Below are 26,356 nucleotides of genomic sequence, written 5' to 3'. Positions count from 1 at the left end.
GAGGCCCCGGTACACAACTGAGCAAGAGGACAAGTACATTAGAGTGTCTAGTTTGAGAAACAGACGTCTCACAAGTCCTCAACTGGCAGCTTCATTAAATAGTACTCGCAAAACACCAGTCTTGACGTCAAAAGTGAAGAGGCGACTCCGGGATGCTGGCCTTCTAGGCAGAGTTGCAAAGAAAAAGCCATATCTCAGACTGGCCAATAAAAGATTAAGATGGGCAAAAGAACAGACATTGGACAGAGGAAGATTGGGAAAAAAGTGCTATGGACAGACATAAAGAACATTTGTGACACGCAGAAAAAATGAAAAGATGCTGGAGGAGTGCTTGACGCCATCTGTCAAGCATGGAGGCAATATGATGGTCTGGAGGTGCTTTGGTGGTGAAGTGGGAGATTTGTACAGTCTAAAAGAGACTTCCTTCTTCAAGATCCATCACTCCCATTTTGCCATGCCATACCATACCCTGTGGACGGTGCTTAATTGGAGCCAATTTCCTCTTACAACAGGACAATGACCCAAAGCATAGCTCCAAACTATGCAAGAACTATTTAGGGAAGAAGCGGTCAGCTGGTATTCTGTCTATAATGGAGTGGCCAGCACAGTCACCAGATCTCAACCCTATTGAGCTGTTGTGGGAGCAGCTTGACCATATGGTACATAAGAAGTGCCCATCAAGCCAAACCAACTTGTGGGAGGTGCTTCAGGAAGCATGGGGTGAAATCTCTTCAGATTACCTCAACAAATTGACAACTAGAATGCCAACGGTCTGCAAGGCTGTAATTGCTGCAAATGGAGGATTCTTTGAAGAAAGAAAAGTTAAGGACACAAGTATTATTTCAATTAAAAATCATTATTTATAACCTTGTCAATATCTTGACTATATTTACTATTCATTTTGCGACTGATTTCATGTATGTTTTCATGGAAAACAAGGACATTTCTAAGTGACCCTAAACTTTTGAACGGTAGTGTATCTCCCTCAAATACATGGCTTCCTTGAGTGGCGCAGTGGTCTAAGGCACTGCATCGCAGTGCTAGAGGCGTCACAACAGGCCCGGGTTTGATCCCGGGCTGTATCACAACCAGCCATGATCGGGAGTCCCATAGGACGGCACACAATTCGTCCTGGTTAGGGGAGGGTTTGGAAGTCATTGTAAATAAGAATATGTTCTTCACTGACTTGCCTAGTTAAATAAAGGTAAAATAAATGAAATAACATTGTATCCTTGCACATTGATCTGGTTCCCTCTGTTATAGCTTCTTTCTTGTATTTTATTCCTCTTGTTACTATTTTTTATAAAAAAGAATAACTACATTGTTAGGAAGGGCTCGTAAGCAAGCATTTCGGCGCATGTGACAGAAAATTTGATTTAGAAGAACGACAGTGTTGCAATAATGGTGGGGATCATGTTCCTGGAGTGCCCTGTAAGGGTGAAGGAGATGGAGGTGTCAAAAGTTACAGGCCAATCAAACTTCCTATGCGACTTAAAGAGGTGAGAAAACAAGTGACGCCCGCCGAAGATATGGATATTGCAGCCAGTCAAAATATACCCTGTGTTAAAAAGGTGGATTTTGAGGCGTTCATTGCCACAGTTATAAACTGTATGGCTCAAGTGTCAAAGAAACTGGACATTGTGGCTGCGGCAGTAACATAGTTTGGACTACTGATCATCTTGAGCCTGTGTAGGGATCAGATCTGTTTAATTTTTAACAGAAAAGTCGGTTTTTTTTGGGGGGGGGGGGGGTGTTTTTATGAATATGTCCTGTTTCCATCCCGCACAGTAGGTGGCGACATGCACACTAAATTGTGTGATAGTGAATATACCATAGAAGAAGTAGTAAATGAAAGTAAGCGTTGACCAAGACATTTTTACGTTAGAGTTTTTGTTGTTATTTATATATTTATTAACACCATGCAATTCAGCATATGACAAATTGAAATGCACAGCATCACATACTTACCCCAGGTAGTCGTTAATTCGCGTTGGAGACGGGGCTTGGTTGATAGATGATATCTAACTAGGTGGTAACGTTAACCTAACAATGGCCAATTGTGTGGTTTTTCACACTCAAATAGCCTCCGTCATGGAGCTGCTGGCGAATGCAGCCGTGGCAGAGATCTGTAAACTCGTAGACGACGACTATGCAGTGTTTGGTCTGGAAATAACTCAAAGACAAAAAGAAAACAGGGCATTGCGCAGGAAACTACAGCTCCTGGAACTAAAGTTGGCACGGGAGCGCGTCCTCGCCATTCGTCCCAGTAGTGTCAAGATCCTCGAGCGATACAGAGGAATGGCAAGAGGTACAGTTTTTAACCACATTGGGTTAAACACTTCGTCAGTTTTTTTATTGTATAAAATAGTTCCCCTGATTACTTAGCTATCTTGCACAAAGCCATCATATTCTTACCAGATTCTTGATGTACTGCATGTCCTATGATTAACTAATTGAAAACAATGATGCAAATCAAATCATGTCACATGCACCGAATACAACAGGCGTAGACTTTACCGTGAACTGCTTACTTATGAGCCCTTTCCCAACAATACAGTTAAAAAGTAAACAGTAGCACATAATAACGAGGCTATATATGCATGGGACATATCAATCGATCTATAAATAGAATATCAAAAAGTTATTTAAAGTGTTACCTTACATCCTTCTAGACAGTGTCAATGGTGTATAATATACCATTTGAGCATTGCCAGTAGCTAACCTAACCACCTCTCCCCCCCATTCACTTTCTCAGGTGAAGGACATCTCACTGGAGGCCACAGGAGCTTTGTGAAGCCAGTGGGACACAATACATGGAGTGATGACCAACCAATCACTGTTGATGAGGGGAATGGAACCTCAACCCAGCATGTTATCATGATAGAGGTTAGTGTAATAGTATTGCATAAAATATTACCATTACTTTGTAAATCAAATGTGGCAGGTTTATTTCAGAAAGGCTCCCCCTCAGCTATTACTTGATTACATTGTCATTTATCTGCCATAGGTGAGCTTGTGAGACTTCCTTACGACATTGTTATCCAATTCAACTAATGTACTGACAATAACCTCCTCTTCTTGTCAGTCTGCAGAGGCTGCAGGTCCTGGGGTCAAGCAGGAGAGGACTAAAGGAGAGGAGCCACAGCACAGCGGAGACATCCAGCCTGGAGCGCCCCCTGTAGCCGCAGAGGACCCCACCTCCGCCCCAGCGCCATCCAGGACCCGACCCAGCATCACGGAGGTCAGTGGAATGCCGAACGCCGTCCTCAAGTCAGAGACAGACACATTAACTGCAACACACAGGCTCTTACACACAGGATCAGACCCAGAGAGACTTTGGCTGGAGCCATTGGGCTGTCCTTCTCCCGGTTCAGAGTACTTACCTGTATTTCACCAGAGCAAGAGGATGGTTCATTCCTGTGGAGACGGTGACACATTAGACACTGGTGTTGATGTTCCGTCTTGTTCTTACGCTACAGAGATGGACCCTGACAACATGCCCATGGGTTTAGACACACAGGCTGATCTGTCAAGAGGGGATTGGAACCATTACACTAGTAGTGTATACTCTGAAGGATCCCTAGATAAGAAAGGGGAGGTTATAGTCATAGATGAATTGAAAGTGGAGGGCGAGTCTCCTCTGACCTTGAATGCAGACGAGACTCACTTAGGGGAAGGACACTCACAAGGCAGAGATTTCTTAGATTACAGGGAAAGCTTAGAGACAAATCCAAATGTCGCGACCCACTCTCCTTTACACACACTCAGGGATCGCGACCCAGTGTCCACGTTGATGAGGCCTTCCGATTCACAGGGCTGCGTCCTTTTTGATCAGGTATTGAACTCAAAGGACCAAAGGGCCAAGGGGAGGGGGAGCAACATTAGGCAATAGTAAAGATAAACGGTTCCTCTGCATGTTCTTTAACAAAGGCTTCAGCTGCCTCCAGAAGGTGGAGATCCACCAGAGGGTCCAAACAGGGGTGAAACCCTTCAGCTGTACCCAGTGTCACATGCGTTTCTCTGAGGCTGGCAATCTGAAAAGGCACCAGAGGGTCCACACAGGGGAGAAACCCTTCAGCTGTACCCAGTGTCATATGCGCTTCTCCCACTCGTCCAGCATGAAGAGGCACCGGAGGGTCCACACAGGGGAGAAATATTAAAGCTGCCCCGAGTGTAAGAAAAGGTTTTCCCATCAGAACTACCTGAAGATGCACCTTCAGGTCCACACGGGGGAAAGGCTGTTCACCTCTACGCAATGTGGGAAGTGAGAGGAGCTACCTCAGGATACACCAGCAGAAAAAACATTTACTAAATAACTTCTGACATTAAGATCAAACCCTGCATTAAAGACAAAGATACATTTTCAGTATTGTCAGCAGAAAAGATCCACAGATGCATTTGGAATGACGAGAGTGTCAGATTTCAGTGTTGAATATTCTTGGGTAGAATATTGCATCCAGACATTGTGTGATATAAGGCATATTTCAGCCTAAAAAGTCTGTTACATATTGTGTAGGCTATATGATGTATATTACTTCCATTCAACTACTTCATTTTTTTCCCAAGACAATTTTAATGAGAACATGATTGCAGTTTAAAGTTTGACTGTTCCCGACAACAACAAAAAAAAAAGTTAGTCGACCGAGAGTCGTCTGTTCTTTCGACAATCGATTGGTAGACATTTTTTACGTGTATTTTTCCATACATAGTGTTTTAATAAAATCAATTGTATGCACTGAGATTGTGTGATGCTTTTGGCCTTGTTTTTTGGCTTGCTCCTCAAGAAATGCTGATGGCCATGACAGAAGCCAAACGTGAGTTGGCTTGGGGGTGTGGTTTGATGCAGGTGTTTGTCCTTGCCACCACCAAAACACTCATCTGTCAGAACCTTGCCCACAGCTGTTTCCCCCCACTCAGTCACACCAAACAAACCTCTTGCAAGTTGAGCTCAATAACTACAGGCTTTGAATAGATCAGCAGCCTGAAGAGTAATACGAGATGAATGTAATTGCTAAATCTATGTAGATATTCTAAACTAAGTGTTTTGATAACTTTCAAATGTAGTCACAGGTCCATGTAGAATAAACAACACTTCACATAATACCTGAAGCAGTGTTCTGCTGATATAACAATTTGAACCTTTCATCTTTTGTTGTTCCCAGCCGATACAAATACTGTGCCTATCTGCATTTTGTCTGGTGGTATTGGGGATACCTTAGCAAACATGTCCAAGTGGCCATACATTTCTGTGTGGTGTCCAATTCACAACAGGAGTTCCCTGATCCTGGTGCAGAATACACAGGGTTTCTCCCTCCACATCTTGTCTGATACCATTTAATTCAATAAAAAAATTAAGTAAAAGTTGTGTCTAGTAAAATGTTATTGCCGAGTGCCAGGTCTCTCTCCATTCAGAGACATCAGTATCAAGCCCGTCTGTCAGTCTGGACTTCATCACATCATCTTGCAAGTCTCCATGTGCTGCCTCCATACATGTTTCTATGAACTAATACATAGTCACTGTTCTATTACCACTGGCCGTTACAAGGATAGATAATATCTGACACACAAACGGGTACTATGTTGAAATTTGAACAAGTCAGACTAAACCTACCTAATTCTGTTCTCCCTATTGACAACCATTGGTGAGCAGGCAAGAGGTGAGGCTGGAGGTGAGGTTTTTTTCTACAGCCCCATTGATGGGCATAGCAGCATAGAGCAGCTCCTGGCCCCTCAAAGGTACTGGTGGGTCACACACACAGAGTTCTGATTACATTATCAATGGTGGTTCTAAATAGCCTGGTCCTGGTGGAACCAACCGGATTGCTTCGTTCACCTTTCTACTTCACTGCAGATATCAAACGTGAAGTGAAAAAGAATGGTACAAAAGGGATCAGGCTGGATCCACCAGGCTAGGTTATGTCCTGGACGTTATATGCAACAAATAATGTCAGTTTAAATAAAATATGTTTCATAATTGGGTTATTTGTACATTATGATGAGCCTGTGAAAGCTGTTGCCGTCAACAGGTGAAGATTGCTGGCCGGGTACTTGCCAACATGCTAGTTATATTTTAAAGACTTGTTACTGACTTTGAACACTTGTCAAACTACATCACTTCACTGCCTGTTCATTGATTATTTGGTGACTGAAAAACATAAAAGGTACTTGTGGTTCTCAGCAACTTGAACTAGCACTGAAATGTAAGCAGTGGGGTTAATGTCTTCCCCCTTTCTGCTCTTTTCCTCAGGTTGAAGCACATCCCTAACACCCAGACAGATGTCGAGAACTTGGGAACCTCCCAGCCACCAGGATAATCATCTTGTTTAGGGGGTTTATTCACAAGGTTAGATAGAAATAGATCCACCCATGTTATTCTCTATCATGCAGAATTGTAGCTAAACTTGTAACTTGGGAAGCTCATTCAATAATACAGACGTGGGCGATTTCTGGCCCAGGTGACTGAACTGTGTACAATATTTTGTTCAATTTAGACCAATTAGTTGAATGAGGTGTTAGTGAAGTGCTGGAACAAAAACCTGTACACTCCTGTGTAAAGAACCTATGGCTGCCATGACTTCAACTGCATAAATACAGTTACCATTTTGTTAATCTATGCAGGTTTGTCATATGATTTCCAGGAGCCTGGTGGAGATGGCTACAACCATACTCCAAGGCACGCCATTTCCCTGCTACCAGCAGGAACATGGAGCACTCCATGTCAGTAAGTTATACATGCGCGCACACACACACGGAGAGATAGATACCCTATGCATCATAAACCTGTCAACTCCTGGAGTAACTCCCTGTCAGAGAGACTGGTTAGAGGGTTTTGCCAGAGGCCCTGGGCCAATGGGAGGTCAGGCGTGAAGGCTTAGGGGTCATGCACTCACCTCCCTCTAAAAAATCTCCCAGACTTTTATAAAAACTAACATGTCCATCCCCCATCCCCAGGGGAGTCTGCTGGGCCATGAAACTCTAGAGCATAAATACAGTTACCATTTTGTTAATCTATGCAGGTTTGTCATATGATTTCCAGGAGCCTGGTGGAGATGGCTACAACCATACTCCAAGGCACGCCATTTCCCTGCTACCAGCAGGAACATGGAGCACTCCATGTCAGTAAGTTATACATGCGCGCACACACACACGGAGAGATAGATACCCTATGCATCATAAACCTGTCAACTCCTGGAGTAACTCCCTGTCAGAGAGACTGGTTAGAGGGTTTTGCCAGAGGCCCTGGGCCAATGGGAGGTCAGGCGTGAAGGCTTAGGGGTCATGCACTCACCTCCCTCTAAAAAATCTCCCAGACTTTTATAAAAACTAACATGTCCATCCCCCATCCCCAGGGGAGTCTGCTGGGCCATGAAACTCTAGAGCAGCACATCAAAAAAACCTACCACCATGTAGTCAGTTACAGTGCCTTGCGAAAGTATTCGGCCCCCTTGAACTTTGACCTTTTGCCACATTTCAGGCTTCAAACAAATATATAAAACTGTAATTTTTTGTGAAGAATCAACAACAAGTGGGACACAATCATGAAGTGGAACGAAATGTATTGGATATTTCAAACTTTAAAAAACTGAAAAATTGGGCGTGCAAAATTATTCAGCCCCCTTAAGTTAATACTTTGTAGTGCCACCTTTTGCTGCGATTACAGCTGTAAGTCGCTTGGGGTATGTCTCTATCAGTTTTGCACATCGAGAGACTGAAATTTTTGCCCATTCCTCCTTGCAAAGCAGCTCGAGCTCAGTGAGGTTGGATGGAGAGCGTTTGTGAACAGCAGTTTTCAGTTCTTTCCACAGATTCTCGATTGGATTCAGGTCTGGACTTTGACTTGGCCATTCTAACACCTGGATATGTTTATTTGTGAACCATTCCATTGTAGATTTTGCTTTATGTTTTGGATCATTGTCTTGTTGGAAGACAAATCTCCGTCCCAGTCTCAGGTCTTTTGCAGAATGGTTTTCTTCCAGAATGGTCCTGTATTTGGCTCCATCCATCTTCCCATCAATTTTAACCATCTTCCCTGTCCCTGCTGAAGAAAAGCAGGCCCAAACCATGATGCTGCCACCACCATGTTTGACAGTGGGGATGTTGTGTTCAGGGTGATGAGCTGTGTTGCTTTTACGCCAAACATAACGTTTTGCATTGTTGCCAAAATTTCGATTTTGGTTTCATCTGACGAGAGCACCTTCTTCCACATGTTTGGTGTGTCTCCCAGGTGGCTAGTGGCAAACTTTAAACAACACTTTTTATGGATATCTTTAAGAAATGGCTTTCTTCTTGCCACTCTTCCATAAAGGCCAGACTTGTGCAGTATACGACTGATTGTTGTCCTATGGACAGAGTCTCCCACCTCAGCTGTAGATCTCTGCAGTTCATCCAGAGTGATCATGGGCCTCTTGGCTGCAGCTCTGATCAGTCTTCTCCTTGTATGAGCTGAAAATTTAGAGGGACGGCCGGGTCTTCGTAGATTTGCAGTGGTCTGATACTCCTTCCATTTCAATATTATCGCTTGCACAGTGCTCCTTGGGATGTTTAAAGCTTGGGAAATCTTTTTGTATCCAAATCCGGCTTTAAACTTCTCCACAACAGTATCTCGGACCTGCCTGGTGTGTTCCTTGTTCTTCATGATGCTCTCTGCGCTTTAAACTGACCTCTGAGACTATCACAGAGCAGGTGCATTTATACAGAGACTTGATTACACACAGGTGGATTCTATTTATCATCATTAGTCATTTAGGTCAACATTGGATCATTCAGAGATCCTCACTGAACTTCTGGAGAGAGTTTGCTGCACTGAAAGTAAAGGGGCTGAATAATTTTGCACGGCCAATTTTTCTGTTTTTTATTTGTTAAAAAAGTTTGAAATATCCAATAAATTTCGTTCCACTTCATAATTGTGTCCCACTTGTTGTTGATTCTTCACAAAAAAAATCAGTTTTATATCTTTATGTTTGAAGCCTGAAATGTGGCAAAAGGTCGAAAAGTTCAAGGGGGCCGAATACTTTCGCAAGGCACTGTATCAGCAGAAATTTCCCTGAGGACGGATGCAACTATCAGGCTTTAAAATTGTCAAATTTGGGGGAGGGATGACCACCAAATGCAATCAAGTTTTGTATAAACCACTCGTGTTCATTTTTTAATAGGTTACAAAACCATAACTGTTTTAGCCTGGTCTCCTAATTTTTACTAACTTTCTCCATCAAGATAGCACTTGGCACTTCTGATTCAAAGAGGTCTAAAAATCAATGCAAATCTCATCCAGGGTGAATACATTATTATTCATGTATAAAAGATATCACACAGGTGTGCCAACTAAAATATATATCGCAGTCAAGCCTGAAGAATAGGACAAATAGGCTGTGTTTAGACAGGCAGCCCAAGTCTGACATTTTTTCTTCTTCACCAATTGGTCTTTTGATCAATCAGATCAGTGCTGAAAAAGATCCAATGTGAAAAGATCTGGGATTGGTCAAAACACCAATTAGTGGAAAAAATACCAGAATTGGGCTGCCTGTAAACGCAGCCAGCGGCAAGTGAATATAAGTCTGTTCTTGTATTCGTATAAGTTTGTAAAAATTTGAGTGGTTACATACAGTACATGTTAAATGGCTACGAGACATAAGGAGACTCTTGCTGTAATCAAAGGGAAGGTACCGCTGAAGGCCCCTGTATTCAGTCAGGCAGCTTTAAGCATATGTCACCATCCAGGCCCTTGTCACAGCATGCAGAGAGGCCTGACAGGGAGATGACAATAAATACATTATGTACCTTTCATCACCAAAGCCGTATTAGCATTTAGTGCACATGTTTCTGAACAAACCAACCATGTTGTTTAGCGTCATTGATATAAATGGGCACTTCGAATACAATATCTGGTTCATAAGCATTGACTGTAATACCTCTAGGGTCCTGTGGTGGTCTGGCAGCATGCTGCTTTCTAGTGGTCTTACTCCCGCTCCACCTGAAATGCAATAACAAAAACATGAAAAACAATAAGACTAGTCAGTAAGTTGGCTAATTAAACACTCATGTAATGTGCACACCAGCCAAATAATACCCAACCAATACAGCCTACTAGTCTATTTGCAGTGAAATTGGGTGGGGCATTTTTTCAGTCACCAATTAATCAATAAACAGGCAGTGAAATTAAGTAGTTTGACAAGTGTTCAAAAGTAACAAGTCTTTAAAATATAGCTAGCAAATATCGTTTTTATTTTCTAGAAACCTAACTAACATTAGCTACACTTCAGTGATGATGGTAGGCGTTAGTTAGCTTTCCCCCAGTACTTTCAATTTAACTAGATTGCTAGTTAAGTAAGTAATGGCATGTATATCAACTTTACCAATCAGCTGGTTAACTAGCAAATATATTCGGTTTGCCCTCGCATTTAAAGCTGCCTGATAAAGCTTTTCATAGTAAAGCTAGGATGAATGTCAGAGTCCAGATAACTAACCCTAGAGGCTGTCAGTCAATGCAATGGCTCGTCTGGAGTTCGTCTGAAATGTACCATTTTATTTCACATGGTAAACAAACTGTCACGCCTTTTCACAACAACAACAAAAAATCGATGTACAGAGATAAGAAACTATTACCTTCAAATAGATAATTTTGGTTTTATTTACTTCATCCTCTCGTATTCAAGTGGGTAGCTACTTCCTGAGATTTGATTGATGGAACAATCCAGCCAATGGTTAGGCGGCTGTGGTTTTGGCAAAGGGAAATTAATGGTCAGGGGTAAAAGGTCCTGCCCCCAGAGCTGCACAAATCTAATTTTTAATTGCGAAATCTCTTTCTACAAATTTACAGAACTTTCTACAAGTTTACAAATCTCTTTAACGTGTCAACAGTGACAGAACGTGTATTTTTGATTCACAGCAGAATATTCATAATCGTAATTTTTTAAAATGTATTTATTTACTTATTTCACCTTTATTTAACCAGGTAGGCTAGTTGAGAACAAGTTCTATGTACAGGTGCAGTAATCTGTGAGCTGATCTGACAGCTGGTGCTTAAAGCTAGTGAGGGAGATAAGTGTTTCCAGTTTCAGAGATTTTTGTAGTTCGTTCCAGTCATTGGCAGCAGAGAACTGGAAGAAGAGGCGGCCGAAGGAGGAATTGGCTTTGGGGGTGACCAGTGAGATATACCTGCTGGAGCGCGTGCTACAGGTGGGTGCTGCTATGGTGACCAGCGAGCTGAGATAAGGGGGGACTTTACCTAGCAGGGTCTTGTAGATGACCTGGAGCCAGTGGGTTTGGTGACGAGTATGAAGCGAGGGCCAGCCAACGAGAGCCAGCCAACGAGAGCGTACAGGTCGCAGTGGTGGGTAGTATATGGGGCTTTGGTGACAAAACGGATGGCACTGTGATAGACTGCATCCAATTTATTGATTAGGGTGTTGGAGGCTATTTTGTAAATGACATCGCCGAAGTCGAGGATCAGTAGGATGGTCAGTTTTACGAGGGTATGTTTGGCAGCATGAATGAAGGATGCTTTGTTGCAAAACAGGAAGCCAATCCTAGATTTAACTTTGGAATGGAGATGTTTGATGTGAGTCTGGAAGGAGAGCTTACAGTCTAACCAGACACCTAGGTATTTGTAGTTGTCCACATATTCTAAGTCAGAACCGTCCAGAGTAGTGATGCTGGACGGGCGGGCAGGTGCAGGCAGCGATCGGTTGAAGAGCATGCATTTAGTTTTACTTGCATTTAAGATCAGTTGGAGGCCACGGAAGGAGAGTTGTATGGTATTGAAGCTCTTTAATGCTAATGCAGAACGCCACAGGATGTTTTTATGTTGGTTAAGGGTAGTTAAGGGCTATATCTGTTCCTGGTTCTAAATTACTTGAATGGGGCATGCTTATTTAAGATGGTGAGGAAGGCATTTTTTTTTTAAATAAACAGGCATCCTCTACTGACGGGATGAGGTCAATATCCTTCCAGGATACCCGGGCCAGGTCGATTAGAAAGGCCTGCTCGCTGAAGTGTTTCAGGGAGCGTTTGACAGTGATGAGTGGAGGTCGTTTGACCGCTGACCCATTACGGATGCAGGCAATGAGGCAGTGATCGCTGAGATCTTGGTTGAAAACAGCAGAGGTATATTTAGAGGGCAAGTTGGTTAGGATGATATCTATGAGGGTGCCCGTGTTTACGGCTTTGGGGTGGTACCTGGTAGGTTCATTGATAATTTGTGTGAGATTGAGGGCATCAAGCTTAGATTGTAGGATGGCTGGGGTGTTAAGCATGTCCCAGTTTAGGTCACCTAGCAGCACAAGCTCTGAAGATAGATGGGGGGCAATCAGTTCACACATGGTGTCCAGAGCACAGCTGGGGGCAGAGGGTGGTCTATAGCAGGTGGCAACGGTGAGAGACTTGTTTTTAGAGAGGTGGATTTTTAAAAGTAGAAGTTCAAATTGTTTGGCAACAGACTACTGACAATTAGATACCACGAAAAATTGGGGAGAAAAAGGGGGGGAAAAAAAGAAGTAGAAGCTCGAATTATTTTGGTACAGACCTGGATAGTAAGACACAACTCTGCAGGCTATCTCTGCAGTAGATTGCAACACCGCCTCCTTTGGCCGTTCTATCTTGATTTGTAATCATTCTGAAAATAAATAATGCTTACAAATCTTATTGAACGTTTTCAAATTTACAAATGTAAACGTTACAAGTTTGAGACATGAGACATGCTTGCGAAATGAAATTACACATTTGCAAATCGTACTTGCAACCACGAAATTCAAAATGCAAACTCACATACTTCTGTTATCATTATAATCCCATACACATGGCCGTAGCAAACTTTGCCACTCAATAATTAACTTACTCGGCCACACAAGTCAAACACTTAAAGTTGGCTGTATTTATACTGATGTACATCATCATATCACTGTGTTCATCAATGCACTAACTGACCAAAACATGCTCAAATCAAGTCCCTCTTAAAATCCTCCTCCAGTCTCCATTTTACCTCATTTAACACCCGATTTACTTAACAAAAGGCACATCTCAATAAGTGGCCTTGCCTCTTTTGTTCTCTATTGCTCCTCAAGGAGAGGGGAGGCTAATGACTTCACATTTGACCATTAGGCCAACTATTTAGCAGTTGTCTGAAAAACAGTATTTTGCTCAAAACATATGTTTTACCCTTTAGTGTGTGTGTACTTTACTGTATTTATACTTGGAACATCGTTTTTTTTTAATCGCTGGAGGACATAACTGTTTCTGCTCAAACGCTTATCTATCATCTGTGGTATGGGACCTTTACAAACAGTCCTTGACCTCAAGCTGTTTACAGTAAAGGGCCTGAAGGCTTCAGGTCTTGTGATGACTGGGTTGAAATATTAAACATGAACTAAAGTGCACCTGTACTTGATATTCCAGAATGACTGGTCTCCACAAATTGTGTCAGAGTGTACAGCATTTTAATGTATGTTTATGAGGGTAATTAACCACATACCCCTCATTAACCCTTTGTTAACTTGTCATTTGAAACAGGATTGTAAATACCAATTTTAGAGAGACAGCAAACCAAGGCAGTTGAATATTTACGTTACTCTGGTGATGTAAGCCTAGATGGAATAGTCATTATATAATTGTTATATTCTAGCTAACACACTGTTCTTTCTAAGCAAGTCTTCTCAGATTCAAAGATACTGCGCATAAAAGGTCGTGATTTGTTGTTGATTTCTATTTATGAGTATTTCTGTGGTGGAGACACAATGGCTGTGCAATTAGTCTAATTTGTAATGTGATTAGCATTACCGTAGTTCAAAGAGCAGCACGCACTATTTTTTTCATTTAATCACGCCCCAAGACGCCAGCCAATGAAATCATTTTTCGTCGGTGTGGATGGGAAGTAAACAGTGACCAAGAACAATTTTCACGATTGTCTTTTTGTTATTTAGACATTTATTAACACAGGACTTGGTTGATTGATAGTACGTTATTTAGGCAACGCTAGATAGCTTCTAACGTTAGCTAGCTAACAACAATGGCTATGGGTTTTCACACTCAAATGGCCTCCATTATGGAGGTGCTAGCGAATGCAGCCGTGGCAGAGATCTGTAAACTCGTAGACGACGACTATGCAGTGTTTCGTTTGGAAATTTCTCAAAGCCAAAATGAAAACAGGGCATTGCGGAGGAAACTACAGCTACTAGAATTGAAGGTGGCACGAGAGCGCGCAGAGAGGACAATCAGAGAACGCGTCCTCGTCAGTAGTGACAAGGTCCTCGACCGATACAGAGGAATGGCAAGAGGTACATTTTGCCCCGTTCCCCTCTGCGCATGTTTGGATAGTATGCTGTAATTCCCCTGATTACAACTTAGCTATCTTTCAATAAGTTATGAGAAGTGTTACCTAACAGACAGTGTCAATAGTGTACAATTGAGCATTGACAGTACCTAACCATCTCTTTTTCCCCAATCACTCTCTGGTGAAGGACATCTCACAGGACACAGGAGTTTTGTGAAGCCAGCAGGACACAATACATGGAGAGATGACCAACCAATCACTGTTGATGAGGGGAGTGGAACCTCAACCCAGCACGTTATCGTGATAGAGGTTAGTGTAATAGTATTACAGTACATCAAATGCGTCCAGTTTTATTTCAGAAAGACTCCCCTCAGCTATTCACTTCCTTACATGCAACATCCTCATTTATCTGCCACAGGGGAGCTTGTGAGACTTCCTTACAACATTGTTATCCAATTAAACTCATGTACTGGTAATAACCTCCTCTCTTCTTGTGTTAGTCTGCAGAGGCTGCAGGTCCTGTAGGATCGTCTCTGGTCAAGCCGGAGAGGACTGAAGCAGATGACCCACAACACGGCAGAGACATTCAGACTGGAGTAACGTCTGGAGTGGCGCCCCCTGTAGCCATGGAGGACCTATCCATCGCCGCTGCGCCTCAGCCCAGGACCCGACACAGCATTACGGAGGTCAGTGGAATGCCAAACGCCATCCTCAAGTCAGAGACAGAGAGTTTAACTGTAACACAAAGGCTTTTACACGCAGTACCTGACCACAGGTCAGACCCAGAGAGACTGGGGTTGGGGAGACTGGGCTGTCCTCCTGCTCCTGGCTCAGAGTATTTACTTTACGGTAACCTGAGCCCGAGGACTGTTCATTCCCATCGGGACTCAGGTGACGCGTTAGAGACTGGTAATGATCCGGCTTGTTCTTACACTACAGAGATGGACCCTGGCAACATGCCCTTGGGTTTAGAAACACACACTGATCTGTCTAGAGGGGACTGGAACCGGTACAGTAGTAGTGTATACTCTGAAGGGTGCCTAGATAAGAAAGAGGAAGGTCTGGTCGTAGATGAAGTGACTGTGAAAGTGGAGGGTGACGTTCCTCCCACATGGAATGCAGATAATCACCTAGGAGACAGACACTCACAGGGCAGCGATTTCTTAGATTACAGGGAAAGCTTAGAGACAAATCCAAATGTTGCGACCCACTCCCCTTTACACATGTTCAGGGATTGCGACCCAGTGTGTACGTTGATGAGGCAATCCGACTCAGACAGCCGTGTCCTTTTCGATCAGGTATTGAACTCAAACGACAGGGCTAGAGCCCAGGCTCAGGGAGGGGGAGCCACATCAGGCAATAGTAAAGTGAAACGGTTCCTCTGCATGTTCTGTAACAAAGGCTTCAGCAGCCCCCAGAAGGTGGAGATCCACCAGAGGGTCCACACAGGGGTGAAACCCTTCAGCTGTACCAAGTGTCACATGTGCTTTGCCCAGGCTAGTGACCTGAAGAGGCACCAGAAGGTCCACACAGGGGAGAAACCGTTTGGCTGCCACCTGTGCCGGGCCAGTTTCTCCCACTCGTTCAACCTGAAGAGGCACCAGAAGGTCCACACAGGGGAGAACCCTACAGCTGCCCCCAGTGTGAGAAGAGGTTCTTCTACCAGCTGAAGATGCACCTGAAGGTCCACACGGGATGGAGGCTGTTCACCTTTACGCACTGTGGGAAGAGGTTCTCAGAGAGGAGCAACCTCAGGATACACCAGCATAAAGGCCCCTTTTGCCCTCAGAACAATCCCAGTTCTTCAGGGCATGGACTCTACAATGTGTCAAAAGCGATCCACAGGGATGCTGGCCCATGTTGACTCCAGTGCTTCTCACAGTTGTCAGGTTGGCTGGATGTCTTTTGGGTGGTGGAACATTCTTGATACACATGTAAACTGTTGAGTGAGAAAAACCCAGCAGCATTGCAGTTCTTGACAATGCTGCTGGGTTTTCAAACAGATGCGCCTGGCACCTACTACCATACCCCATTCAAAGGCACTTAAATCTTTTGTCTTGCCTGGTCTCCCTCTGAATGACACACACACACAATCTATGTCTCAAGGCTTAAAAATCCTTATTTAACCTGTCTTCTCACCTACACTGATTTGAAATGGATTTAAAATAATTGCGTCATGTATAATGAAAACGGCAGATATAGCAGACATTTTCTAGAGATTGACAACATTTTTATCCATTCGACGGGTGGATTTTTCTTCTGTTTAATTTTCTTTGTTACAAATTGGGACGTATACTGTTTTTCGAAATAAATTGCAAAATCATTTTGAAGGTACGCAGGGCACGTGATGTCACCGTGTAACAATAAAGCTCCACTCCACATTTAATTCTAAATGCCAGCTGCTTGCAAAATCAATTTTTTTCAACTGTAAAAATGTTTCTTTGCAGAACAAGGATTGTCCTGAATTTCAAGAACGCCTGAATTGTTTTAACTTGCTTTTCTGGTTGGCTGCAAGTTTCACCATCCAACTATTTCAGATCGACAGGAGTGCACGTTTCACCATGGCACAGACCATGGCGATACATTGGCACTTGAGAGCTATTAGTATATGGAAAATATGAGTCAATTATTGCATTCTATCCATGGGGGCTTTCGTAGACTACATGAGACATGAAACTGATAGGTGGGAGGGCATACAGGCTGTCGCCAATGTATGAATGCACAATTTGCCTAAATGGGTAATGGAAACACTTCAACCACTATATTTTTATTTGACACTAAAGGTTTATGCGATTCAAAAAATAATTATAATATATATTTTTTAAGGTGTGACATAATTACGTCCAGGTGTTTCCATTTATCTATCTTGTGTCAATGAAGATGCACCCTAGCAGGCAATTGTCGCATTTATTTTCTGTGCTAACGTTCTAAATGTCGACAAAAAAATTACTGGACAAGTTCATGAAAACACTAGCTATGTCACGGAAAGGACAGGTGTTCCTAATGTGTGTACACTCGGTGTATAAGCCTAAAGTCTGTTACATATTGTGTTTGTACTGTGTAGGCTATATGATGTTCACAAGTGCCTGTTTCATTACTTCCATTCAACTACTTTAAACTGCATTCAGAAAGAAAAAAATATTACGTTTATGCAAGTCTTTAGTTGAGATGGGCATGTGTGGTTTTCATGTGGTTTATTAAAACTTGTTCATGTTTAATAAACAGTTATACTTTTCATTTTAAGACTTTCATTGAGACTCTTTAGTATACATCTGACCCTACCCTATTCTACATATACCCGACAACGCTTGATAACCAATATACACTTACTAAATATACCCACACACTAAAAAACACCTACTGTACACATCAAAATAGTTTTGTCAGGATTTTCTGACTTTTGACTTATCATAGCGGACAAAGTTTTAACAACAATGAATTCCTTCTGTAACTACAGTATAGGACTCAAACGTAGTGGGGATGGGTAAACACTTTGGATCAATACTTGCAAACAAAGGGGTATAAAGTACTTATATAAAAATACTTTAAAGTAATACTTTTTATGTTGGGGTATCTGTACTTTACTATTTATATTTCACTAGATTTACGTACTTTTATGTACTTTTTGTACATTTTACTCCATACATTTACTCCATACATTTCCCCTGACACTCAAAAGTACTCGTTATATTTTGAATGCTTAGCAGGACAAGAAAATGGTCCAATAACACACTTATCAAGAGAACATCCAAATAAAATGTTATTGGTCACATACACATGGTTAGCAGATGTTAATGCGAGTGTAGCGAAATGGTTGTGCTTCTATTTCCAACAGTGCAGTAATATCTAACAAGTAATCTAACAAATTCACAACGACTACCTTATACACACAAATGTAAAGGGATGAATATGTACATATAAATATATGGATGAGCGATGGCCGTGCGGCATAGGCAAGATGCAGTAGATAGAATACAGTATATACATATGAGATGAGTAATGTAGGATATGTAGACATTATTAAAGTGCCGTTATTTAAAGTGATTAGTGATACCTTTTTATAAAATGTACTAAAGTGGCAAGAGATTTGAGTCTGTATGTTGGCAGCAGGATTGGAGATGTTTAATGTGAGTCTGGAAGGAGAGTTTACAGTCTAACCAGACACCTAGGTATTTGTAGTTGTCCACATATTCTAAGTCAGAACCGTCCAGAGTAGTGATGCTGGACGGGCGGGTAGGTGCAGGCAGCGATCAGTTGAAGAGCATGCATTTAGTTTTACTTGCATTTAAGAGCAGTTGCAGGCCACGGAAGGAGAGTTGTATGGCATTGAAGCTCATCTGGAGGTTAGTTAACACAGTGTCCAACGAAGGGCCAGAGGTATACAGAATAGTGTAGTCTGCGTAGAGGTGGATCAAAGAATCACCAGCAGCGAGAGCGACATCATTGATGTATACAGAGAAGAGAGTCGGCCTGATAATTGAACCCTGTGGCACCCCCATAGAGACTGCCAGAGGTCCGGACAACAGGCCCTTCGATTTGACATACTGAACTCTATCGGAGGAGTAGTTGGTGAACCAAGCAAGGCAATCATTTGAGAAACCAAGGCTGTTGAGTCTGCCAATAAGAATGTTGTGATTGACAGAGTCGAAAGCCTTAGCTAGGTCGTCGAATACCGCTGCACAGTAATGTCTCTTATCGATGGCGGTTATGATATCGTTTACGACCTTGAGCGTGGCTGAGGTGCACCCATCACCAGCTCTGAAACCAGATTGCATAGCGGAGAAGGTACGGTGAGATTCGAAATGGTCGGTAATCTGTTTGTTAACTTGGCTTTCAAAGACCTTAGAAAGGCAGGGTAGAATAGATATAGGTCTGTAGCAGTTTGGGTCTAGAGTGTCTCCCCTTTTGAAGAGGGGGATGACTGTGGCAGCTTTCCAATCTATGGGAATCTCAGACGATACGAAAGAGGGGTTGAACAGGCTAGTAATAGGGGTTGCAATAATTTCGGCAGATAATTTTAGAAAGAGAGGGTCCAGATTGTCTAGACCGGCTGATTTGTAGGGGTCCAGATTTTGCAGCTCTTTCAGAACATCAGCTATCTGGATTTGGGTGAAGGAAAAGTGGGGGAGGTTTGGGCGTGTTGCTGTGGGGAGCGCAGGGCTATTGACCGGGGTAGCCAGGTGGAAAGCATGGCCAGCCGTAGAAAAATGCTTATTGAAATTCTCAATTATTGTGGATTTATCGGAAGTGACAGTGTTTCCTATCCTCAGTGCAGTGGGCAGCTGGGAGGAGGTCTTATTCTCCATGGACTTTACAGTGTCCTAGAACTTTTTTGAGTTTGTACTACAGGATGCAAATTTCTGTTTGAAAAAGCTAGCCTTAGCTTTCCTAACTGCCTGTGTATATTGGTTCCTAACTTCCCTGAAAAGTTGCATATCACGGGGGCTATTCTATGCTAATGCAGAACGCCACAGGATGTTTTTGTGCTGGTCAAGGGCAGACAGGTCTGGAGTGAACCAAGCGCTATATCTATTCCTAGTTCAAGATTTTTTGAATGGAGCATACTTATTTAAGATGGTGAGGAAGGCACTTGTAAAGAATAACCCGGCATCCTCTACTGACGGGATGAGGTCAATGTCATTCCAGGATACCCTGGCCAGGTCGATTAGAAAGGCCTATTCGCTGCAGTGTTTTAGGGAGCGTTTGACAGTGATGAGGGGCAGTGATCGCTGAGATCTTGGTTGAAAACAGCAGAGGTGTATTTGGAGGGCGATTTAGTTAGGATGATATCTATGAGGGTGCCCGTGTTTACAGATTTGGGGTTGTACCTGGTAGGTTCATTGATAATTTGTGTGAGATTGAGGGCATCAAGCTTAGATTGTAGGATGGCCAGGGTGTTAAGCATGTCCCAGTTTAGGTCACCTAGCAGCACGAGCTCAGAAGATAGATGGGGGGGCAATCAATTCACATATGGTGTCCAGGGCAGAGGGTGGTCTATAGCAAGCGGCAACGGTGAGAGACTTGTTTCTGGAAAGGTGAATTTTTAGAAGTAGAAGCTCGAAGGGCCTCCTGGGTGGCGCAGTGGTCTAAGGCACTGTGTCACAGTGTTAGCTGTGCCACCAGAGACTCTGGGTTCGTGCCCAGGCTCTGAGGCCCACAGGGCGGCGCACAATTGGCCTAGCGTCGTCCGGGTTAGGGAGGGTTTGGCCGGCATGGATATCCTTGTTTCATCGCGCACTAGCGACTCCTGTGGTGGGCCGGGCGCAGTGCACGCTGACCAGGTCGCTAGGTGTACGGTGTTTCCTCCGACACATTGGTGTGGTTGGCTTCCAGGTTGGATGCGTGCTGTGTTAAGAAGCAGTGCGGCTTGGTTGTGTTGTGTTTCGGAGGACGCGTGGCTCTCGACCTTCGCCTCTCCCGAGTCCGTGCGGGAGTTGTAGCGATGAGACAAGACAGTAACTACTGACAATTGGATACCACGAAAAATTGGGGAGAAAAAGGGGGTAAAAAAAGAAGTAGAAGCTCGAATTATTTTGGTACAGACCTGGATAGTAAGACAGAACTCTGCAGACAATCTCTGCAGTAGATTGCAACACCGCCCCCTTTGGCAGTTCTGTCTTGACGGAAAATGTTATAGTTAGGGATGGAAATTTCAGGGTTTTTGGTGGTTTTCCTAAGCCAGGATTCAGACATGGCTAAGACATGCTAAAGCAGTGAATAAAGCAAACTTAGGGAGTAGGCTTCTAATGTTAACATGCATGAAACCAAGGCTTTTACGGTTACAGAAGTCAACAAATGAGAGCACCTTGGGAGTAGGAGTGGAGCTAGGCACTGCAGGTCCTGGATTAAACTCTACATCACCAGAGGAACAGAGGAGAAGTAGGATAAGGGTACGGCTAAAGGCTATAAGAACTGGCCGTCTAGCACGTTCGGAACAGAGAGTAAAGGGAGCAGGTTTCTGGGCATGATAGCATAGATTCAAGGCATAATGTACAGACAAAGGTATGGTAGGAAGAGAGTACATTGGAGGTAAACCTAGGCATTGACTAATGATGAGAGAGATATAGTTGTTTAAACCAGGTGATGTCATTTCATATGTGGGAGGTGGAACAACATGGTTGGTTAAGGCATATTGAGCAGGGCTAGAGGCTCTACAGTGAAATAAGACAATAATCACTAACCAGGACAGTAATGGACAAGGCATATTGATATTAGGGAGAGGCATGCGTAGCCAAGTGATCGTATGGGTCCAGTGAGTGGTTGGGCTGGCTAGGGACACGGCGATTCTGACAGTTAGCAGGCCGGGGCTCGCAAGCTAGCATAAGGGCCTTAGAGAGACGTCGCAATGGGGGAAAGTCTGTTTTTGCCTCCTCGTGCGGTGACGTCAATAGACCAGTCTTGGAATTAGTAGGGTTCCAAGTAGCAGAGGGGTCCAAGTCCAATTGGCAAAATGGGTATAGTGGTCCAAGAAACTGGCCGATGGATCAGCTATAGATGTGCCATATATGCTATAGATAGCTAGCAGGCCTCGGTTAGCAGAATGGGCCTTCAGGGGACATCGCGCCTGAGGGGCCTGTTGGGATCCTCGGGCAGATTATGTCGGTATTCCAGTCGTGAAGGATTGGCGGGTTAGTGTTGATTTAACACTGTCAGCGAGTACATATGGTCCCACTCTACACAGTTAAAAAGTACAGTGTTACATTTTCTAGTGTTGATTTAACACGAGTGCAAAAAGTTAACCCAGCACTACACTGGCCGGTGTTGATATAATGTAACACTAAGGTAATCAACACTGTTATAGTGACACTCACTAGTGTTGATCTAGGGTGACTCCTATTAGAGTAAAAATGTGTTTACTCTATTCAGTGTTTAATTTATTTACTCTTCCCATGTAAATCATATTTTGTAAAAGCACTTGGAATTTCACAAACTCAAGCAAAGCGGTTTCAACATTCAAATATGTTTTCTGACCGACCCATAAGTCTCAGCCCTGGCTTAAACTGTAATCAAGTGACAGTCGAATGTAGTCAAACGAATCCCTTGCTCCATATGACATGAGCAAATCAATAGGTTTGTTGGAAAATGCTGACATTTACATTAAAAACAAATGTTTCTCACAACCTAGTAACAGCCCTGGCTTAAACTGTTATCAAGTGACAGTAGGGGACAATATAGTCAAAAAAATCCCTTGCTCCATATGACATGAGCAAATCAAAAGGTTTGTGGTACAGTACATGTCATTTACATTATACCTTGCATGGTGGACTTTGCTTCAAAACAACTTTAAATGCATGCAAATGATCATCAAAACTTAAGGTTTCAAGAGCTGACCCACACAAAAAAACATTTATCTTTCAGAACAATAGCCTTCATTTTGTAAAATACTGCAATTTCAATGACTACTTCACCACATATGACCAAATCAAGACGATATTCTGTACCATGGTGCTTTACCCATTTACCTGACAACATTTGTGTGCACTGAGACATTCAACTTGGAGGCAATCTCATGGCCTTCTTTCAGGTCATTGAGCCTTGACATCTTTCCTGGACCTACTTGACCTATAGCTAGTCTATCCTGGCTGAACGTTTCCCAATTATACGCCATGCAATTTGTGTTTCTTGGCTAAGGTAATAGTGACATTCTTCAAACTCTTCAGTTTCTTTTTAAAGAAATTATGTTTTGCCTCGAAGCGCATACACCATGAGTGAAGAATTGGCCCAATATTCCTTATACAACGAGGATAATGTGTCATGAAGTGGTGTTTCGGTAACAGATTTCTATCAGGAAACAAATACTTAAAGCCTATGATGTTCAGCAAATAAGTGCTTCAGATTTTTACTTATTTATTTTAATCTTTATTTAACGAGGCAAGTCAGTTAAGAACAAATTCTTATTTTCAATGACAGCCTTGGAACAGTGGGTTAACTGCCTTGTTCAGGGGCAGAACGACAGTTTTACCTTGTCAGCTCGGGGATTCAATCTTGCAACCTTTCGGTTACTAGTCCAACGCTCTAACCACTAGGCTACCTGCTGCCCCAGATAGTAATGCCCTCTGTTAGTATAGGAGAAAACACAATATTTACAATTTGGAGTAGTAACAGAAGCAGCTGCCAGTATTTATCATCTTTCTGTACCAGATCACCAAATATATCAATGGCAAATTACGGAGACACCAAGACTGAATAGCATTTAGACCCAAATCATTGCTCCCATCATCCAATTTGAGTGCAGGTGGATGATTCCTCCTCTTTGTGTAGCCATAGTTAAATGAATGAACTCTACCGTACACATCTTTAGCAGTCACAAATTTGGCTTGTGTATAGTGTAACAAGTTTTATCTCATTGTGCAACCTTCACATTCAAGGTTTACTTTTGTTCCGTTGGTCTGTAACAAAATGTTGTGTGCCAATATTGCATTGATGCATCCTTGACTAGGTTACTAGCTACTTCTAATGTTAGACTACATTTTCACAGTTTTGGCATATATGACAAAATTCATGTTTTTGTTTCTGTTTCACACACACCCATCCACAAGAGGTCCTTACAACATGTGTATCATACATCGTAAACACATTTGTAAAATTTCAGTCATGTAGGCTACCATTAGGCTACCATTATCACCATCACTTCTAGGCGGCACACACTGCTAAAGCGGTTGACTCTAAATCAATAGTGCACTTTCACCATGAGTCCCCCTCACATCAAGCTTTTTAGTTTAGGAAAAAACTGTTCACTGCCGGACCTTGATGTTCGATTCAAAACGCACGTGACAAAATGGATGATTTATAATAATGCATAGCCTATAAAACGTTATAGGTCTGCATGTAAGTGTAGCCTACATAAGAATATACTAATGACAGCCAAGTGTCATCCTACATTAAGACTGTCGATTAAACATCTTTAAAGGAACTGCAATACTGCCTCGTGTAGGATGATAACGAGAATGCAACCTATAATCCTATTGTACACTTTAACGCTCGTCCTCCTCGAGTCAAATAATGCATATGTAACCACGTTTCCATCGACAGTTTTTGAGTAAAGTCATACTGTATATAAAAAAATGACAGCTGTGGTGGAAACAGGAAGTTTTGGTAAAATGGTATAATTGCAGACCGATAATTTGTTCTTTCGTCATGGTGGGATGGTTTTGGGTTGGTAAAATGTATTATACGAGAAATGGCGGTGGAAACGCCTTTTATATCTAAATATTGATATAACTATCATATCGAAGTAAACTTGGAGTCACGCAACATTATGGTGTGTGGTCCTCCCACTACGACTAAGGAAACCATGCAGTTTATTAGGCTACAGATTAAATAAGTTATGAACTTCACAGGGGAGTGAAAGCGCACAGTGTTGAGTTTGACGCTCCATTCCAATAAATATCAAGGGTCTTATTCTGGTGACTTGATGATCGATGCTTGACCGCCATTTGGCAAATACAAATATTATCGCTCTTATCCATAATCTCATCATGTAGACTAGCCTACGCAGTAAATTTGTGGTTGGATTAACAAGAAGTTAATCTTTAAACCGATGTATAACACTTGTATGTTTCATTAATTTTTATAATGAGTATTTCTGTTTTTGAATTTGGCGCTCAGCAATTTCACTTGATGTTGGCCAGGTGGGACGGTAGCGTCCCACATCCCCTAGAGAGGTTAAGAATTCTACCAGGGCACATTCCATGCATCAACTTGAAATGCCTCACGAGGAAGTTGGTACTTCCATGACTAGCATGGCAAACAAAACATATAACTTAATCAGCATGAGTGCAGGAGTCTAGCTCTGAGTTCAGCAACCCTTGGAGTCTTCTTAACCTTCCCAATGTCTGTTGTACACAGTTGCCTGTTTATGAAGGTGTACATGTTGCGCAGCATTGTATTGCAAGCAGTACCAAAAACAAAGGGAGTCTTGAAAAGCTCATCGAATGCACCAAGAGTGCTCGTTGTCTTGCAAGGCTCGCTTGTCCAGGATGATGAAGTAAGAATGGATGCTGCTCTTCATGGTCCCGACTGCAAGAAGATATGGTTGGCGGCTCTGGTCAATCGCATCAAGGTGCTCCTGGATACTGGTTCCTGCCTGAAGACGATAAAAACTATCATTAGTTCATAATAACGGCTGCAGCACTGTCCAAGAATAACCTTTTGGAATATCACAAGATGCTGTTCAGCTTGGGATTCAGACATCTTGCCTGGTCTTTTGCTGCTTTGTGATGGAGGAATCAAATGGAGCAGGAGAAGGATGGAGGAAAGGTCACCGTCCCATCCTAAAACAAAAATATCCTAATTTAAAATGGTAAATTCCATCATCAGTGACATTAACATTTCAGAGTCATTTGAAATATAAATGATAATCATCTAACCTTCAGCATTTGTGTCAGCTCCCTCATCAACTGCAGATTCTGCCATCTGGATCAGCTCCTGAAGTTCAGCTCCCTGAGTGGCCTTGCTTAGGGTCTTGCTTAGCATGAGGATCTTTTGCTTGAATGTAGTTGGCCACCTCTGCAAAAACTTGGGCTGATGTTCCCTCTCCAAACAGCAGCACAAAATCCTGTTCAATCTGAAACAAATAAGACAAAGACAAAACTTTAGTTTTGTGCAAGTCAATTTCTTTCTCACAAAACATTCCACTTTAACCTGGAAATTCGGTTCGATGGTGGAGCGTTTACTCGTTCGTGGGACATCTTCCTGTACTCAAAGGTCAATTTCATCTTCTGTTTGACTGTTTCTTCATCAGAAGAATGTTTCATAAGAGAAATGGCCTCTCTGCACTGGTCTTCACTCGGGGTAGCCAAAGTGGATGGACTGGACTCCCTCTCAGCAGTTGGGCCTCCAGAGTATAATTGAGTGGACAGTTTCTCTGAAGCCAAATTCCTCGACGGTTTTGATTCTATACCAGAGGTACCCTTTTCCACTATTAGGGTCGTAATAATGTTCCTTAAGAAAATTAACATGGTTACTAATCTTGAAAGAAAAAACAAATAACCAAGTCCCATTTGCTCCGATACCATACCAGAGGAATTAAACACAGATGCCCTTTATCAGTTGTAATGTATACTTACATATCCATTTGCTGTGTAGGGATAT

General features: G+C 42.7%; 2 protein-coding genes and 1 long non-coding RNA gene across 6 annotated transcripts in view; 2 read left to right on the top strand and 1 right to left on the bottom strand.

The window, feature by feature from the left end:
- Positions 1-1,813: 1,813 nt before the first annotated feature.
- LOC123739473 (uncharacterized) lies at positions 1,814-6,599 on the top strand. Of its 2 annotated transcripts, XM_082978208.1 has the most exons (4): positions 1,821-2,308; positions 2,756-2,886; positions 3,086-3,241; positions 6,248-6,599. In XM_082978208.1, the coding sequence occupies exons 1-4, from the start codon at positions 2,050-2,052 to the stop codon at positions 6,263-6,265; spliced, it is 564 nt and encodes a 187-aa protein (XP_082834334.1). In that variant the 5' UTR covers positions 1,821-2,049; the 3' UTR covers positions 6,266-6,599. The 2 variants fall into 2 exon arrangements, with proteins under 2 accessions (XP_045569775.2, XP_082834334.1); XM_045713819.2 differs by lacking the exon at positions 6,248-6,599 and having other exon boundaries at positions 1,814-2,308; positions 3,086-5,337.
- Positions 6,600-9,268: 2,669 nt separating this feature from the next.
- Positions 9,269-10,735, bottom strand: LOC123744282 (uncharacterized). Its single transcript, XR_006770864.2, has 3 exons — positions 10,603-10,735; positions 9,909-9,970; positions 9,269-9,743 (listed from the first exon to the last, which is right to left on the bottom strand). It is a non-coding gene; the product is annotated as an uncharacterized LOC123744282 (long non-coding RNA).
- A 798-nt stretch (positions 10,736-11,533) lies between these two features.
- Positions 11,534-26,356, top strand: part of LOC106610077 (uncharacterized) — an 88,768-nt gene continuing 73,945 nt past the window's right edge. The window contains exons 1-3 of one of the 3 annotated variants that reach the window (XM_082978197.1): positions 11,534-14,267; positions 14,451-14,572; positions 14,764-14,949. In XM_082978197.1, coding sequence (XP_082834323.1) covers positions 14,000-14,267; positions 14,451-14,572; positions 14,764-14,949 — 576 coding nt within the window. In that variant the 5' untranslated portion in view covers positions 11,534-13,999. The remainder of the gene's footprint in view (positions 14,268-14,450; positions 14,573-14,763; positions 14,950-26,356) is intronic. The other 2 variants (XM_045723148.2, XM_045723147.2) reach the window with 2 other exon arrangements.

The sequence above is a fragment of the Salmo salar genome, chromosome 08, assembly GCF_965601325.2.
Source record: "Salmo salar chromosome 08, fSalSal1, whole genome shotgun sequence".
NCBI classification, from domain to species: Eukaryota; Metazoa; Chordata; class Actinopteri; order Salmoniformes; family Salmonidae; genus Salmo; species Salmo salar.
Note: the sequence above shows the minus strand (reverse complement) of the source record. Positions and strands in the feature narration are given on the sequence as shown.